Raw genomic sequence first — 18,455 nt, forward strand, 5'->3', positions numbered from 1 at the left:
ATATAAGTAAAGCAGTGATGTTTGAAATGGACCTTGTCTTTTACACCTCAGCTCTTTGTAAATGCCTCCCATGGTAAGTGTGTGGGAAATTCAGGTATGGCTGCTGTCAGACTTTTCTTGTGTTATGTAAGTACTTGAGAGAATGTACCAGTCTGCCAGGGTCTAACAACAAGACAGTGAAAATTGTTTATCCCTCCTGAATTGATAGGTTAGAAGTGAACAGAATGGCTTCTTCATGGAACTATTAATGACAGGTACTCTTTGATGAACTCTTAGCAAACACCTTAACTGGCAAGCGATGGGGTTAATGGACTTGCCGACTGCCCCTCTGCTTAGAGAGGAGAGGGATCCGGCGGAAAGATTATCTAAATGACTAAATCCCCTTCTTCCCCCCCCCCCCCCCCCCCCCGGAGGTAAAGAGATTACGCTATATTAAGCAACAGGGAGACACCAGCTGATCTGCACCTGCTGCTCTCCGTCCAGATGCTGGCACCGTATAGCTGCCGCTCAGAAGCGTAATAATTCTTCAGCGCTCTGCCAGGCCACTCAGATGCCAACAATAAGTTGTAAATAATAGATTTATCTTTTCTGGTACATTGATTAGCACAAAACGTATATGGCAGCCATGGAGCAAAGACTTACACCACAGCATCCGTAGCAATACACTTTATCCAGGTGCTGCCAGATCCTAAATTTTGGCTGGCTGTACATGCATGGTCCAACAACAGAACATTATTTTTTTATGAAGATTGCTGCATGTGTAAGTGTGCTCGCAGCAAGCAATGTCCATACCATAGCCTGTGCAGGAGAGAGCAACTAAATGCCATCTTATTTCGAAATCAAACCATTTGCCTGGATACATCCGTCCTACACAATCATTTTGCTTTCTGAGATTAGATGTTTTCACATATTGCAAACATACACAGACATACAAAGCTTACAGCCAGATAGGGAAAGTTCTCTATAGGAACCTTTTAGAGCAGCCTTTCTCAACCAGGGTTCATGGGACTGTTCCTTCAGAGGTTGCTTTGGGTTCCTTGAGCAATTACTGCCTCTTAGAGAAGTAACCACTAACAGCATTGACCTTTTTAGCTATATGTAAGTTGGGATTCTTCCCAGTTACCACAGATATATTTGGCATCCTTTCATGTGATCATACCAGGAACTGTAGATATAGTAATAATTATGGATTCCCTGAGATCAGAAAGTTATTTTAAGGGTTCCTCCATGTTAAAAAGGTTAGGAATGGCTGCTTAGAAGTACCCTTCACCTGTTGGGTTCTAGCATTTGGAGTAGCCCAACTACAGAGGGCGTCCCCTCATCTCACTAGTCGTAAAGGACACTGGTCTGTTTCTCTGAATATTAGACTGGTAGAGTGCTGTTTATGGTCGTTTTGATAATTTCTTCATCAAAAAGTGATCTCTAGGTTGAGAAGTCACATGCTGCTCTTTTTTGGGGGAGAATGTGATTGCTGAGATCTTTAGGCTATACTGCCTGACCACTCCATTTCCTGCAAAGTGGGTGTACTGTTCTGTTACATTCTTCCTAATATAGAAAAGCATAACAATCCATCAGGGATGGTGGGAACACCTCATGATGGCCACATCAGAAATGCTGATCCTGTAATTCTCACCAATAGAGTCTCAGATGTAAGAAACTGTCGGGGCATTTTACAAATGTCAATTGTATTTTGGGTGACCATTTTAGTTGGTGTAGTACTCTGAGAATTGTATTTTTATATCTCAATGGATGCTTAGCGTTGCCAGACTGTCTTTTTCTCATAGACGGACTTAAGTGATTAAAAAGACCAAGCCAATAAGACCGTTCACCCCTGTCATGCTTGGCCATATGTGCCTGGAGAGCATTAGTTGTGACGGACACCTGAGGCTGGCCAGAGATGCCACAGAGGCAGTGAACAGGGATGTAAAAGAGTTTAATGGAGAATCCTCTTGTCTTCATCTGAATGAAATGAAGTAGGTTACTCGCTGTCCTTTGTGCCAAAGCCGGATAGAGCTGCAGGTTTAGGTCTTTTTTCCATTTCATATGCTCAGTCACTTTGTGAGGAAAAAAGTGTTTACTTTTCTGAGGCGGTCTGGTGGTGACCCTGGAGGGCACTGCATGACATAAGGGAACATTAACCCTCAGGTGAGCAGTGACCTGTCTTTTCTCCCAAGTGTCAGAAAGCTTGGTATAAGCTTGTCGTTGACTTTTTTAGTTATACATTTTACTGGGAAGAAATTAGACAGGAGAATGGAAGAAAGCAGCCAACAACCTAAATAAGATGTAAAAGAATCTGGTGGAGCAACCCCTCTCACCCTGACAAGAGGATGTACTGCGGCGCCCTCTCCGAACATGTGATGGTAATACAGTTCTTGCTCCTGCTGTCTTGTTTTTTTATTATTTTTTTATTCATTCATTACAAATATGTAGCGCTTTACATATATATTTAGATTTAGCCAGGAGCTAATTAACCCACCAGCATGTCTATGGTATGCGGCAGGAAACCCACGCAGACACGGAGAACATACAAACTTTATGCAGGTAGTGCCATGTTTTTAGAGACACTTTCAGGTTAATTAAAATGTTCCCTGACATTGTCCCCGATTTCCCCATTGTACAAATTGTACATTAACATCACCCCTTGCAATATCACACACACTGCAAGACACGTAACTTTCCAAGAAGTTTTATGTGGATTTTCTATATGAAGTTTTTGTGTGTCACTGTTATTAGTTTACCATTTGTTCAATCTTACACTAGTATCGCTAAATGATTGTGGTCGGTTTGGTGTTTTATTTTCATGTTTGTTCATGATTGCTTTTCTATAGCCGTATGTCAGATTACTTACTGAGATGTTGTTTTCATTTAATCTGGACGAAGAGAGAGGAACAGTATGGCTGGGGCTACACTGGCTAGTAAATCGCCTTTCTGATGCAAGATTTAACTACTACTTCTCAGTATTCTCATTGGAAACATTAAAATTAGATGCCTCGGTTGCAAAAAAAATTGTAGTGCCATTCATTTTAAAACTCCAGCACACTATAGTGTTAGGCAACTCGGCCTCACTGCAGGGCACCATGGTACACATGTCCTGCATTGTGTTGTCCTATAAAAAAAAAAGGAAGGTCAGATTTTTGGGTCATTGCCAGCCAATTCTTTATTGGCTGCCTTCATGCAAGGTGCAACATAGCATGCTTTCCACCTCAATTACCCTGAATGTAGCCATAGACTAAGGCTAGATTTACACCTTTTTATGTGCAAATTGTTCATGCGTTTATATGTGAGTTAAGAACAATCATGCTTTTTAATGACCTGTCATCAGTTGCCCTTATAATGTGCATTATTGCAACAATCGGCAACGCATTGCAGGGGTGTGACATAGCACCATTTAAAACATTGACTAACCTGTGTACATGCATGATGTGCGTTAAACACATGGGTGAGAATGGGCCATCAACCACTCTGGGAAGCATAGTCTGCCAATACGTATAGAAACAGTGTTTAATAAAATATTAAAACATGTACATAGGATTATTAGGTAACATTGACAACATTTACATACCGTATATACCGGTATATGGAATATCTGCAAATGAATAGAATTTTATAGACTGTTTCAGAGCTTTTTTGGGTTATCGTCCCCACTAAAGCTGTTATGTATTTTTTTCAACCAGTTCAGCATGGGGCGTCCTTGGAAATATCCCTGTTACTGTTGGGGTTCTTGCTGTGATGTCATTTGTGTTGTGTTTTATTGACTGTGTTTTTGCGAGCTGTAAATATTTTTTTTTGGTGGTCTGTGGGGTGCCACAAAATCTAGGCCTTGAACAATCTAGAGCTTGTTTCACCAGGAAGCACAAACAAATCTGGTATAGTGATGGCAATTTCAGTTGCCTTTACTTGATTTTTAAGAGTACGTTCTTGCTCTGGCCACACCAGCCTTACTGCCCCCCCCCCCCCAATAAATTAATAAAAACAACAGAGATATAGAGTTATGACCCTGACAGCGTTTAGTTCTCTTTTGGCTCAGCCTTTTTAAAATAACCTGATTATGAGAGAGATTTGTGGTCTGCCATTTCTGTCCTTTGTCTGGAAAATACTAGGTTTCTGGCTGTTTCTGACCCAAAATAAGCATGCAGCCCTTGAAGTCAGAGGAAACTCAGAACTTCTGACCTGTGTTCTTGTTTTGGGTCAGTGACTGAATGTGTTGAAGCCATTGGATCAACAGCCAGGTAACTAGCATTTTCAAAAGCAGAGTTCAGCAATGACAGGCTCCATATTTTCTCATCCGATGTTTCCTGCCCCGGTTCACACTATAACCTGCATGTGAATCGCACAGGAACTGACCACTGCTTTTTTTTTTTTTTTGGAGCCGCACCACAACCTGCAGCAGCGATCACTGCATTTCCTGCACAGCATATGTGTGAACCTAAGATAAATGGCGGGAAAACATAAATGACAACTTGATTAATGCACATTCATTATTTTGTTTTGCAGTTGTTGGATACATTTGTAATTTAATTAATTTTATAACTGATTTCTTTCTTTTAAATAGTATAGTTGGGGTAGATTTTTTGTTTTCTGTCAGTCTCGTTTCTATCCAGCTTGTCAGATATCCACCCAATCCTGTCGGTCTGTCTGTCTGTCTGTCTCTCTCTCTGGTTTCCAGTCCCTGGCACAATCTGTGTTTTTTTTAGCCTTTGTCAAATAAAACACATTTGCTCCAGTTCGGGTCCGTCATCGTGTAAAGCCATTTATCTGTTTGGCTTCCATTGGTTTCTTGCTCCATCTGGCCATTTGATGTTGCCGCTTTGCCTGCTGGTCTCTTAGTCAGGCAGATTAGGTGAAGAGTTTGCGTTACACGCTGGGTTCTCTCTGCTAATTCTCCTCTATTGTTTCTCTTCAACGGGTGTTAAAGTTGAAATGCTCGCAGATCCCTCAACAATGGAAAATATCCAGTGCAGTCCACTTATTAAACCCAGGAGCTCTACACCCTGCACTGCACCAGCCTACTCACTAAGTGTGTTTTTACAGGTAAATGAAAGCCTCCAGGCAATGGAAGCAGTGTGGTAGTTGAGGACAGACGTATTTTATTGATGACTGACATCTCTGGCCTATCCTATGATGGATAGAGTGGGGGAAAGCTTAGAGCCCTTATCAAGTTTTTATTGTGATTTGTGTTCCTGCTGGGTAGATTCATTATCTCAATTTGTCCTGCTGACCATACAAAAAGTGATGGGAGAACCAAAATTGTACTGATGTAACAAGATATAAGAGGGAATCTTCCATAAGAGGCAAAATTCTCCCTTCTCTTTCTGTCGTCCAGATTCCCCAGGAAATGGGGGATCTTCCCAATGGAGCATAGACCTCAAAAATAAATAAATTATTATGCTGGATTTATTAAGCGCCGACAGTTTATGCAGCGCTTTATAACTTGAGGGTACAGTACAAATGCAATACACTTTAACACAGCAGGAATCTCAGGGCCCTGTTAGTTAGAACTTACAATATTAATAAACAAACTAATCAGGATTTTAACCATTCTTCACCTTTGCCAAGACTAAAAATAAATGGCTATATATTTTATATAATGTTTTAATAATGGAAATGTTCTATTTTTACCTCTTTGTTTTTATATTGCTTTCTCTTGTCTTGGGACTCACTCAGCCAAATTGTACTGACAGTTGAATTATCATGTTTTAAAAAAGATGGCAGATGGATGAGATTGTAATTTGTTTTTTAATCCGGTAAAATGGTTATGGAAAACCAAAAGAACATACTTCCTTCACAAAAAACAATGTACATTTGTAGGTTATAAGCCTTTCAATGATGCAGCATTAAAATATATCAACATGCAGTTGGCATTATTGGTCCCACATATAGATCTGTCTGGATTGTTACCCGGAATACTGTATTTAGCGTTTGAATAATCCTGATCCAATAGATATGTAGTTTAGGACAATGCCTTAGCACAAGAGGGATGTGATATATACACACAAAAGGGATATACAGTTGCATAAGCTTCTGGGTTCATTAAGAGAGGGCCTAGTCTCAACAGGTAGGCACTTGTAAAATTACCTTCAAGAAGAGAGTCAGTCATCTAGGTCCAGCATATTGATGGTCCAGTGTTGATGTTAAAGGCCACGAAGGTAGTGGTTTCCCAGGATGGGGGCTCTGGGAACATACTGTAAACTAAAGAGATAGTCAAATCATGAGCACAACTGTTCTGGTATAAAAACCTACTGGAACAGAGAACTGTGTGCAAGGGACAACTGGTGAGTAAGGATAGCCTCCTGAATAGCAACAGACATATTCTTCAGGAGACAGAAAGTCAAAAACTGCTAATATATTTTAACTGAAACAAATAGACACTTAGGAGGTAACGTCTCACTCTCAATGTGAGCCTGAATGCAAAACAAATATAGATGAGGTATTGTGGTGTCTCATCTCTCGCCTTGGAAATAGGGTAGTAATATTCCCCAGCCAATATACAGTAGTTCAAGGGCTCTGCATAGCTGGGAACCCAAAAGTAATGATTCCTCTCCTGTAGCTTGTTGGCATCACCAAATGGTAACTTTGTATCTCTCAAAGTGGAATTGCCCCCCAGTAGTAAAACTAAGCTTAGCAGGCTAAAGCATTACATAGGTTAATTGCAGGTGTTTGAGTCTTTTCTTGACCTGCCTAAATCCTACCATACCTGGATTTTGTTACTAACCAATAACTGTGAATTCTAACTGATAACCAATTTTCTTGTTTTTCAGCTTCATTCCCCCATGAACTCGATGGGCTCCGAGGACATCAAACCCCCTCCAGGAATCAACGGCATCCTGAAAGTGCCAGCACATGCCTCCGGCCCCATGGCAGCCTTCACTAAACATATCTGCGCCATCTGTGGGGACAGATCATCAGGTAAGTCCCTCCTCATCTTCTCTTTGCATACAATCGCCTTAATGTTAATGGAGAACCTGAGGGCTATAGGATGATTGAGAAACCATGCACTGTATCATGATAATGAACAAATGGGCTATATGAGCATAAAGCTCCCATAGGCTGTAGGATAGTGGAGAACCATTGGGCTGTAGGATGTTGGAGAACCCATGGTCTATAGGATGTTGGAGAACCCATGGTCTATAGAAGTGGTCATTAACCCTGTCCTCAGGGTCCACTAACAGGCCAGGTTTGCAAGATAACTGAAATACATCACAGGTGATATCATTTGCTGCTCAGTGATTGCAGTATTCTACTCTGCATCTCCCCAAGGTAATACATAAAACCTGGCCTGTTAGTGGGCCCTGAGGACATGGTTGATGACCACTGATCTATCTGATGTTGGAGAACCCATGGTCTATAGCATGGATCTTCAAATAACGTCCCTCCAGCTGTTGTGGAACTACATGTCCCATGATGCATTGTAAAACTCTGATATTCACAGAATGACTAGGCATAATGGAAATTGTAATTCCCGAACAACTGGAGGGCCATAGTTTGCAGACCCCTGGTCTATAGGATAGTGGATAACTCATGGTGTATAGGGGGATGGAGAGCCCATGGTCTATAGGATGCTGGAGAACCCATGGTCTATAGCAGTGATGGCTAACCTTGGCACCCCAGATCCAAAACATCTGGGGGACCAAGGTTCACAATCGCTGGTCTATAGAATGATGGAGAACCCATGGTCTGTGATGGAGAACCCATGGTCTGTGATGGAGAACCCATGGTCTGTGATGGAGAACCCATGGTCTGTGATGGAGAACCCATGGTCTGTGATGAAGAACACATGGTCTATGATGAACACATGGGCCCGGACTCTCAAATGAGTTACGCCGGCGTATCTCCAGATACGCCGTCGTAACTCTGAGTCTGAGCCGTCGTATCTATGCGCCTGATTCTTAGAATCAGTTACGCATAGATTTGTATTAGATCCGACCGGCGTAAGTCTCTTACGCCGTCGGATCTTAACTGCATATTTACGGTGGCCGCAAGGGGCGTGTACGCTGATTTACGCCTAGAAATATGTAAATCAGCTAGATATGCGAATTCACGAACGCACGCCCGGCCGAAGCAGTACAGATACGCCGTTTACGCTAGGCTTTTCCCGGCGTAAAGTTACCCCTGCTATATGAGGCGTAGATGCGGCGTACCAATGTTAAGTATGGACGTCGTTCCCGTGTCGAATTTAGAAAATTTTACGTTGTTTGCGTAAGTCGTTCGCGAATAGGGCTGGGCGTCATTAATTACGTTCACGTCGAAAGCATTGGCTTCTTGCGGGTTAATTTGGAGCATGCGCACTGGGATACTTTCACGGACGGCGCATGCGCCGTTCGTAAAAAGCGTCATTTACGTGGGGCCACATAAAATGTACATAACACACGCCCACATCTACCACATTTGAATTAGGCGGGCTTACACCGGCCTATTTACGCTACGCCGCCGCAACTTTCGTTTGAGAATACGGCACTTGCCTGTAAAAGTTGCGGTGGCGTAACGTAAATAGGATACGTTGCGCCCGCACAAAGATACGCCATTCTACGTGAATCCGGGCCATGGTCTATGATGGAGAGCCCATGGGCTATAGGATGATGGGGAACCCATGGGCTATAGGATGATGGGGGAACCAATATTTATAACTAATGCAATGATAATAGAAATGACCACCATGTCTGAAAGGCATGGTGTGCTTTAAATGCAGTGCCATGCAACAAGGGACATCTGTATTGTTCTGTGTGATTCCCAACAATGCAGACATTGTTTTTCCTCATACCATAGAAACTGTCAGTGCAGCATGCTGTTTTCAGTCATGTCTCACTTTGTGAGGCCTCTCCGCACAGTCATCTGTGCTGTAGCAAAATCTGACCGATCTATGCTTTAGCCCTGGTTCACACTGTGCTGCGGGAGTGAAGCCTGTAGCTGAACTCGCACGGCTTCTCTCCCGCTGGCAGTCCCGATTTCGGCCGCGATTTAAGAGACATCTGTGCAGGTTTCTGCACAGATGTCAATGTAAATCGCGGCCCGAAATCGCAAAAAGTAGTACAGGAACTACTTTTTTAAATCGGTGCAGCGCCGCAGATGCTGCGTCGCACCGATTAGGACGGTGTCATTGCCGACAATTGCCGGCAAATGCCGTCGATTTGAGATGCGATTTCACATGTGAAATCGAAGCAAATTGTACCCAGTGTGAACCTGGGCGTAAACCAGTGGTCATCAACCCTGTCCTCAGGGCCCACTAACAGGCCAGGTTTGCAAGATAACTGAAATGCATCACAGGTGATATCATTTGCTGCTCAGTTATTGCAGTATTGTAGTCTGCATCTCCCCAAGGGAATACAGAAAACCTGGCCTGTTGTGGGCCCTGAGGACAGGGTTGTTGACCCCTGCTTTAAACGATTGCATTATCTGGGCTCCCTGTGAGGGTCTGATCAGCGTTGTACTTCAGGCTGTTTCATCTGCTTCTCTTTTGATGACCTCTTGAAAGGCTGTCGTGTGCTGCTGTGGGAGTTGCAGCACAGGGCACACCGAGAAGGCCAGGAACGTTTTTTTCTTCCCAAATGTCTGTCTCCGGCATGTCTGGCGTGCGGTAAGGAAGATGGAGCTTGAGTGTCTATTGTTGTGAATTCCTTCAGCTCGTCAGGAAGCAGATGTGACCCTCAGCGAACTTCTTTGAGGGCTGGAAAGTGAAACAGTTGGGTCGGTGGTCGGGCAAAGTGAGGAAGAGTTTACAATAATAGAAAAGAGAAAAGATGATGGTTGCAGGTCTCTATTTTAGCTTGTTAGCTAATCGCAATAACGCTGCTTACTCTCAAAGCACTAAAATTAACACCTCAATTCACATCAATTAAAGAATATTAAAGCATGTTTAAAGTGGTATTCAACCCAAAAGCAAACATTATATTGTGGATTACTTAGATTTGATGGCTTTATTAGTTTCCTTTTTTTAGGCTTTCTTCTATTTTCATCTTGTGATCCAGTCAGCAAGTCTGTTGTTTTTCAAAACCACAAGTTCTCCAGCGGAATGTATCAGTTTAAATTGATGAGACAAACCACTTAACACTTGCAAGAGTGATTGAAATAATTTAAAACCTTTTTCCCAAAAGGAAAAAAAAAACTGCTTGCTGTGATTTATTGTGAAGTATGAGCTGGCGTTTGGCTTCACTGTGTTAGTGTATCTAAACCTGCTAACACTATCCTCTGCCAGACTGACAATGCTGCTGTCTGCTGCGCTTCCTGTGCTCTTTCATCCAGAGTTATGTCTCACTAATACAGGAGGTGTGTTACTGGCCAGATCACCAGGTGAAAACAAAGGGGGGGAAAGCCAAACAAAAGAAAACTGATGCAGCCACCACATATATGATTGGTAAGCTGCAATATAATACATTTTTAATTTTGGGTTTAATACTGCTTTAAGCCTGAAACAAACATTTGCTAGGTTGAAGCTTACCAGTTGTTAGATGTGGGGGATATATTTGTTTTCTTTTCAAAGTTTTTTTTTTTTCACCTGGTAATCCTGGTTATAACACACTTCCCGTCCCTGGGTTGCTACACTCACTATTTCACTGTATCTGTGGAGGGAGCCATGGTTCGTAATCAGGCTAGTCTTCAAATATGTCTGCTTTAGTTCCTCTCTATAATAGTATTTATAGTTGATTCACTATGTAGCATGTGGCGGATTCCCACTGTGTGCCAACGTCAGCAAGTCAGTCTTATTATACAGCGCCAAGTACTCGCTTATCATTGTTCTCCATCCCAAGGTGGCAATACACATCTATTCTGCCACAATATGTTTTTTCTATTGATTAGAATTTTTTTGTTGGAAATGTTTTCTTTCAGCCTGCCATGCCCAGTTTTCATCAAAAGTACATTGGATTTCAATAAATCTTAATTTGAGTAATTATCTTTCTGCATGCTGTAAAAACAGTTGAATGAAATCAACAAATCATTTGTCAATGCATTTGTTTGTGCCAGCATTGACGCCACAAATGTATTTATTTTGAAAGACTATGGCAGTTCTAAAATATGTCATTCCTATTTAACCACTTCTATACCGGGCCTATTCTGGCACTTCTCCCCTACATGTAAAAATCATTATTTTTTTGCTAGAGAATTACTCAGAACCCCCAAACATCATATATATATATATATATATATATATATATATATATATATATATATATATATATATATATATATATATTAGCAGACACCCTAGGGAATAAAATGGCGGTCATTGCAACTTTTTATCTCGCACAGTATTTGCGCAATCATTTTTCAAAGCCTTTTTTGGGGGAAAAAAACTGTTTCATAAATTAAAAAATAAGAAAAATAAAGTTAACCCAATTTTTTTGTATAATGTGAAAGATGATGTTACGCCGAGTAAATAGATATCCAACATGTCATGCTGTAAAATTGCGCACACTCATGGAATGGTGCCAAACTTTGCTACTTAAAAATCTCCTTAGATAGGTTACCAATTTAGAGTTACAGAGGAGGTCTAGCGCTAGAATTGTTGCTCACACATACGCCGATACCTCACATGTGTGGTCTGAACGGCGTTTACATATGTGGGTGGGACTTGCGTGTGTGTGTTTGCTTCTGAGCGCGAACTACCGGGGACAGGGGCGTTTTTAAATATATATATATATATATATATTTTACACTTTTTTTTTTTATCACTTTTATTCTTATTACAAGGAATGTGAACATCCCATGTAATGGGAATCCATCGTGACAGGTCCTCTTTATGCAGAGATGCGGCGTCCGTAAGTCCCCACATCTCTCCTCCAGGCTGTAAAGCATGAGATTCCAAAAAAAAAAAAATCACAGATCTGGGGCCCAGGTGCGACGTCATCTGGCGCCGGCCGATTCTTTCTCCAGGTCCCCGATGGCACGGGAGAGCCCTGAGAAGCACCGGATAGTGGCGGGAGGTCCCCTACCGTCGCCTGTAAGAACGATTAAGCGGTGGAACTGCCGATATGATCATTCTTGCTGTGCACAGAATCGCTGCCTGAAAATAATGATATCTGAATGATGCCTGTAGCTTCAGACATCATTCAGATATCCCCCCTGAAATTCAAGGACGTCGTATGGAGTACTGCGGGCGGGAAGTGGTTAAAAAAAAATATTTTGTACACTATGGGGCAGATCCACAAAAGCATTACGCCGGCGTATCTCTGACAAGATACGACGGCATCTGGGATCGATCCGACAGGCGTACGTCTTAGTACGCCGTTGGATCTTAGATGCAATTTTTCGGCGGCCGCTAGGTGGCGTTTCCGTCGAAATCCGTGTTGAGTATGCAAATTAGCTATTTACGGCGATCCACGAACGTACGTCCGGCGCATTTTTTACTTTGTTTTCGTTTGGCTTTTTCCGGCGTATATGTGAAGCTGCTGTTATGAGGCGTACTAAATGTTAAGTATGGCCGTCGTTCCCGCGTAGAATGTTGAAATTTTTACGTTGTTTGTGTAAGTCGTTCGCGAATAGGGATTTGCGTAGAATGACGTCACCGTCAGAAGCATTGGCTTGTTCCGGGTTAATTTCGAGCATGCGCACTGGGATACCCCCACGGACGGCGCATGCGCAGTTAAAAAAAAACTTTGTTTACGTCGGGTCACGACGTATTTACATAAAACACGCCCCCATTACATCCATTTGAATTGGGAGCCATTACGCCGGCAAAGATACACTACGCCGCCGTAACTTACGGCGCGGTTTCTTTCAGGATTTGAAATAAAAAAATTAAGTTACGGCGGCGTAGTGTATCTTAGATACGCTACGCCCGGCGCATAAATGCGCCGCTGTACAAGGATCTGCCCCTATATTACCAAAAGTATTCTGACACCTGCCTTTACACGCAATGAACTGATGGCATCCCAGTCTTAGTCTGTAGGGTTCAATATTGAGTTGGCCCACCCTTTGCAGCTATAACAGCTTCAACTCTTTTGGGAAGGCTGTCCACAAGGTTTAGGAGTGTGTCTATGGGAATGTTTGGCCTTTTATTCCTGAAGCACATTTTGGTGTGGGGTTGTTTTTCAGGTGTTGGCCTTGGCCCCTTCGTTCCAGTGAAAGGAACTCTTAAGGCATCAGAATACCAAGACATTTTGGACAATTTCATGCTCCCAAGTTTGTGGAAATTGTTTGGGGGATGGGCTTCTGGAAGAATGGTCAAACATTCCCATAGACACACTCCTAAATCTTGTGGATGGCCTTCCCAGAAGAGTTGAAGCTGTTATAGCTGCAAAGGGTGGGCCAACTCAATATTGAACCCTACAGACTAAGACTGGGATGACATTAAAGTTCATGTGCGTGTAAAGGCAGGCGTCACAATACTTTTGGTAATAGAGTGTATCTCTTAATGGAACCAACAAAAGAATAATGTAAACAAAAGTTTGTTTAAATGTATAAGTATATTGGATGTTTATTATTTTGTTTATTTGTACACCAAGTTAATGTGGCCCATGGGGTTATGGAGGGTAAACTGGAAGTATTGAAAGATACTAGAATATGCTCATCACTCAAATTATGCATATAAAATATACTTCTATATTTACACAAACTTTTGTTTGCATTATCCTTTCATACAATTCTAAACCACACATACTTGTTTAAACAAACATTTGTGACTGCACAGTACAATAACTTTGATTTATCTGACTGGGGAGCACATTCACTGTTAGGCCCCTTTCAGATGGGTGGACCGTGCCACCTGCATATCGGGGAATCTGTCCGCTGATCCCCACTGAGCAGGCGGATGACAGGTCTGTGTCTCCGCTCCGCTTATGCAGAGTGGACATGGACACAGTCTGCTTTTCTCTATGGGTGGCCGGATGTAAACGGACATCCTGTCTGTTTCCATCCAACTGTTATCTAAGGTTTCGCGTCCCTTCTTAAACCCAGATTGGTCGGAATGAATAAGAAGTGGAAGTAGGTCAATCAATCTATTTGCAATTATTTTGGCATACGACTTTGTGTCATGGTTGAGCAGGGAGATAGGATGAAAGTTTTGGGGTGAGGTGGGCTCTTTCCCTGGTTTCATAGTGTGATAATCAAGGCATTTAGAATTTCCTCAGGAAAGGGGACAGAGAAAGCAGCAGCATTGAAGAGGAGGGTAATGTGCTCAACCAGAACATGTTTAAATTGTTTGTAGTACTCTCCAACAAAGCCACCCGGGCCCAGAGCTTTATTGATTTTTTGGTATTTTTACATGCTTGCTGCTATATCTTATTATGGATCTACAAATATTTGTAGATGCTTCCTTTAGTATATATGTTTATATTAAGCAGTAAAATGATCATGCATATTGAACCTCTGCTGAAATAAAATCAATGAAAGCTAAAAGTCTGCTGCACTGGGGATGTATGAGTGGCTTTTACAGGCTAAGCTACATATTGGAGTGTATTCAGTAATTGCCGACTGAGGACCTTGTACTGAGCGAGAAGCAGTAAAAGCACAATCTATTTGCAAAACAGTATGTTTAACCAAGAGAGTGCAGCTACTCTTATTTTTTTTTTAAGCTGAAGCCATGCAGCAGAACAGGACAGCACCGAATGATCCCACAAATGAGGTGTAGGGTCACTGTTTTTTTATTATTACCAATGTCATTTCTTAGGCCAGCAGAGAGCTACAATATACACATCCATTGTATGCCCAGTATTGCCATCTCTATCAGTAGAAATAAGCCCTCTGACATAACAGAGAGATGAACTATCAGTAAACATTAGCAGGATTTATTGTGTAATTACTGCAAGGATGCAAATTAAATTTGTAGCAATTGGATTTTATTGTAAGCCTTACATTGATTTTGTATTTCGGGCGCCTCGCACATTCGCTGTAATAAGCTCCTTGATTGGCATTACTCTTCCAGGGTGTCTTTTATTGTTTTCTTGCTGGTCAATACCTTAACAGCTTCATTTACTGGCTTCCACATTGAAGAGCAAAGAGTGAAAATAGCCATGTTAACCATAGCAACCAACTGCTTTTATGCAGCAGCTGAAAGTTGTAGAGCTAAACTAAAGGATAGAAGAGACACACCTGGAAAAAAAATCTTTCAAATTGATCCTATGATGGTTATCTGTCTTCAGAATGACGGCAGTTTTGTTGGGAATTAGATCCTGTCAGGTCTCTAACCACCAGTTTCCTGCAATAGAAGATGTAGTATGCTCACCTTCCTGGTGGCATTGGTCCCCTATCAATTCCAGCACTGCAGCCTCCATTAATGTCTTTGAGGTTTGACCCTTCCAGGAGTGTTGGGTGTTTGTGATCCCCAATCGCGGGACACCGGTGGCGTTCGGGTTCCGCAGTCACGGAGTACCCGACCGGGTCGCGAGCGGTGGCACGCGTGCGACCCATGGCTGTGCATATTAAAGGGGACGTACCTGTACACCAATATGCGCAGCCATGCCATTCTCTCAGCGTGCGGCGGTCGGCAAGCGGTTAAGCTGAATATGATTATATTGCATGGTTACATTGGAATTGTAATTATGCATATGTCATACCTGAGCCGTCACTGTGGACGCTGCAAATCACTGTTTGTGGTCATCACTACTACAGTGATAGCAGCAATCTTTCGGACCCTGCATAGTAACTACAATGAGTCGCTCTCTCTGCTCTGCCACCATTCACAGAACGGCTTGTATGTTTTTAATGAGTACAAGGCATTCTCTGAATGAGGTGGATAGGCAGAGTCATGACATCAAGATCTCCACCTCATCCAATCAGAGAACACCAGATCCAGTGGTATTTACTACAGTGATTTGCAGCTTTACAGCAATTGCTGAGATATGAGATATATGTATACTTACATTGTCCAAGCTGTCCCAAAGCAACTATGCAAAAAAAAAAAATCACACCTAGAATTCAGCTTTAAAGTGGATGTAAACCCACTCTTATCCTTTCTAAACTACTGCCATAGTGCTGGTCTATAAGGGTATACATGCCTCCTGCATGTATCCTTACCTGTCAAATGTTTCCCCTCTGTCTGTTATAAGAACTGAAAAACTGCAGATTCTGTGGGTGGATCTGTTGTCTGGAGTTCGGTGGGTGGAGTCGTGATGTCAGTAGACTCCCCGCCCTCCTCTACACTCCCCTTGTCAACATGCATTTTCTCTTGTGTATTCCTTACAATAAATTCTGCTATGATCACTAACATCCAGTCAAAATCCAGAAAAGTAACCACATGACTTAAGAAAAGGAGTGGGGGTGGGAATTAAAAAATAATGCCCGTCTCCAGGCTAGTGCATGAGATATGTAAATAACCTGTCACTCACAGCAAGGGGGCGGAACAGACTAAGGTTTTTCTCTGTAAGTCCGTTTTATTTAACTGAACAATAAAAGAGGATTGCTCAGAGCTAGATAAACTGTGTGGCAAGACTGTGCACAGATGATGGGAAATCTTATACTCTACATTGTGACATAAAAAAAAAAAAAAAATTACATCCACTTTAATATAAATATCTTCAATTCAGACTTCAACTATGTTCCTGTAAAAGTTATACATACCTCCATGAATGATATTGAAATTATTTTAAATAAACTTGTGACTGTTTAAAGTGAACATATCACAGGCCTGAGCAAATCAAACTGAGCATGTGAAAAAAACATTCATAAGAAGAGGTTACCATCAGTGACCACTGCATGCCAGAATAATCTACGTATAGATCCAGGCATCTTGGCAGCTGAAGTTATTGGCAAATTTGGACTTTTTAAAAAGAAGCTTGGCTCCTCCTGCTCTTCCCTATTGGGCCTTTAAGTACCAGTTGGCCTCACTGTTTAATAGGAAGGTGAGGGAGGAGCTAATGTGAACTAATTGAAGAACATGTGAGATTTGGATATAAATTCAGCTGTCTCCTTCTCTGGATCTACAGATTGTTATGACATTTTGTTTCCATTCAAGTTAAGGTGGAACTTCGGTAATTTTTTTCATCTTTCCATTTATCTAATCTCCTGCCTTGTTGTTTTAACTTTGGGTAGTAAAACATTTTTTCTCTGCCAATAAATACCTTATACAGCCCACTTCCTGTTTCCTGTCTGGAAAAAAGCCTAGGCTTATGACATCATGCACATCTCTTTTTTTTCCTGAGAGTTTGCCAGGAAGGGAGTGAGTCATGAGAGGGCCAATGAGAGCTGCAAAGCTGAAGGTGTGCCTCTGTGTAAATACAGGAAATGAACAGGCAGCAGCTTCAGCTGCCCATAGTTAAGATGATTGCAGCCAGACTCCGTGGAGGGAAATTTCTGCAGCATATTTGGCAAGTACAGAATCACTGTGTGTGTGTGTGTGTATGTATATGTATGTGTGTGTGTGTGTGTGTGTGTATATATATATATATATATATGTGTGTGTGTGTGTGTGTGTGTGTGTGTGTGTGTGTATATATATATATATATATATATATATATATATTGTGTGTGTGTGTATATATATATATATATATATATATATATATATATATATATAAAAGCAAAGTGGTTGGAGGGAAGCTTCAGGGTGGCAAAGATGTTTTTATTACAAATTATGTGAGCAGACGCATTTATGGTTTTATCATTTGATAATAGTTTGAATTGCTTATATTAGTCACAGGTTCTCTTTAAGTAGATGTATATCAGATATATAGGTGAATTTGGGTAGCTTAGTGTAAAGGTATTACTATAACTGGAGAAGTCTTATACAGTATATTACAATACATGTGCTGCCAGTCATATTTGCTCATTCATTACATGTGCGATGTTTGCCTCCTTTTAAGTGGTGTTGCAGAGTGATAGCGCTGCTGTTATTAGTTCAAGTCTGTTTTGTCAAAATATGGAACATCAAACCTTCAGAAATACAAACCTCACAGTAAAAGATTTCTTTCATGTAATAACTCCAATGTGAATTTGCTGAACATACTGGATGGATTCCGAATAAAGATCAATTCCAGACCGTATATATTTTTTTGTTGTAGCAAAGGGTAAGAACTTCAGTCAATTATTTTTTCCTGTCTGGTTGATGGGTTTAAGACAGCAAGAAAGAGAAAACCAATCAACAGGGACATAGGCAGAAATAAAACCGTTTTGGCTGGAGTTGGGCTAAGTATGATCCAAAATGTGATCTGCACACGTCTGATTACAATTCTACTAAAATAAGTGATAATGAGTGACAGATTGGATACAGTTGGAACGGGTTAAGTGATTGTGCTGACTTCTCTACCATCCTCTCTGCCAGGTAAACACTATGGAGTCTACAGCTGTGAGGGCTGCAAGGGCTTCTTTAAGAGGACAGTTCGGAAGGACCTTACCTACACATGCAGGGACACCAAGGACTGCCTGATCGACAAGAGACAACGCAACCGCTGCCAGTACTGCCGCTACCAGAAGTGTCTGGCCATGGGCATGAAGCGTGAAGGTAAAGCTCTTTCTGCCTCTTCATAAAAGTTTTTAAAGTGTAACTTTAGTTTTGTAATGGAAATGTATATCTACCTTGGGTGACCAGA

The 18,455-nt window shown here is 41.7% G+C and overlaps 1 protein-coding gene across 4 annotated transcripts in view; it reads left to right on the forward strand.

The window, feature by feature from the left end:
• Positions 1 to 18,455, forward strand: part of RXRA (retinoid X receptor alpha) — a 268,926-nt gene that overhangs the window by 189,119 nt on the left and 61,352 nt on the right. For 3 of the 4 annotated variants that reach the window (XM_040324086.1, XM_040324087.1, XM_040324088.1), the window contains exons 3-4: positions 6,759 to 6,906; positions 18,188 to 18,367. In XM_040324086.1, the coding sequence (XP_040180020.1) occupies positions 6,759 to 6,906; positions 18,188 to 18,367 (328 nt within the window). Of the gene's footprint in view, positions 1 to 429; positions 2,361 to 6,758; positions 6,907 to 18,187; positions 18,368 to 18,455 lie in introns of those variants that run through there. The other variant, XM_040324090.1, reaches the window with a different exon arrangement.

The sequence above is a fragment of the Rana temporaria genome, chromosome 9 (assembly GCF_905171775.1).
Source record: "Rana temporaria chromosome 9, aRanTem1.1, whole genome shotgun sequence".
Lineage (NCBI taxonomy): Eukaryota > Metazoa > Chordata > Amphibia > Anura > Ranidae > Rana > Rana temporaria.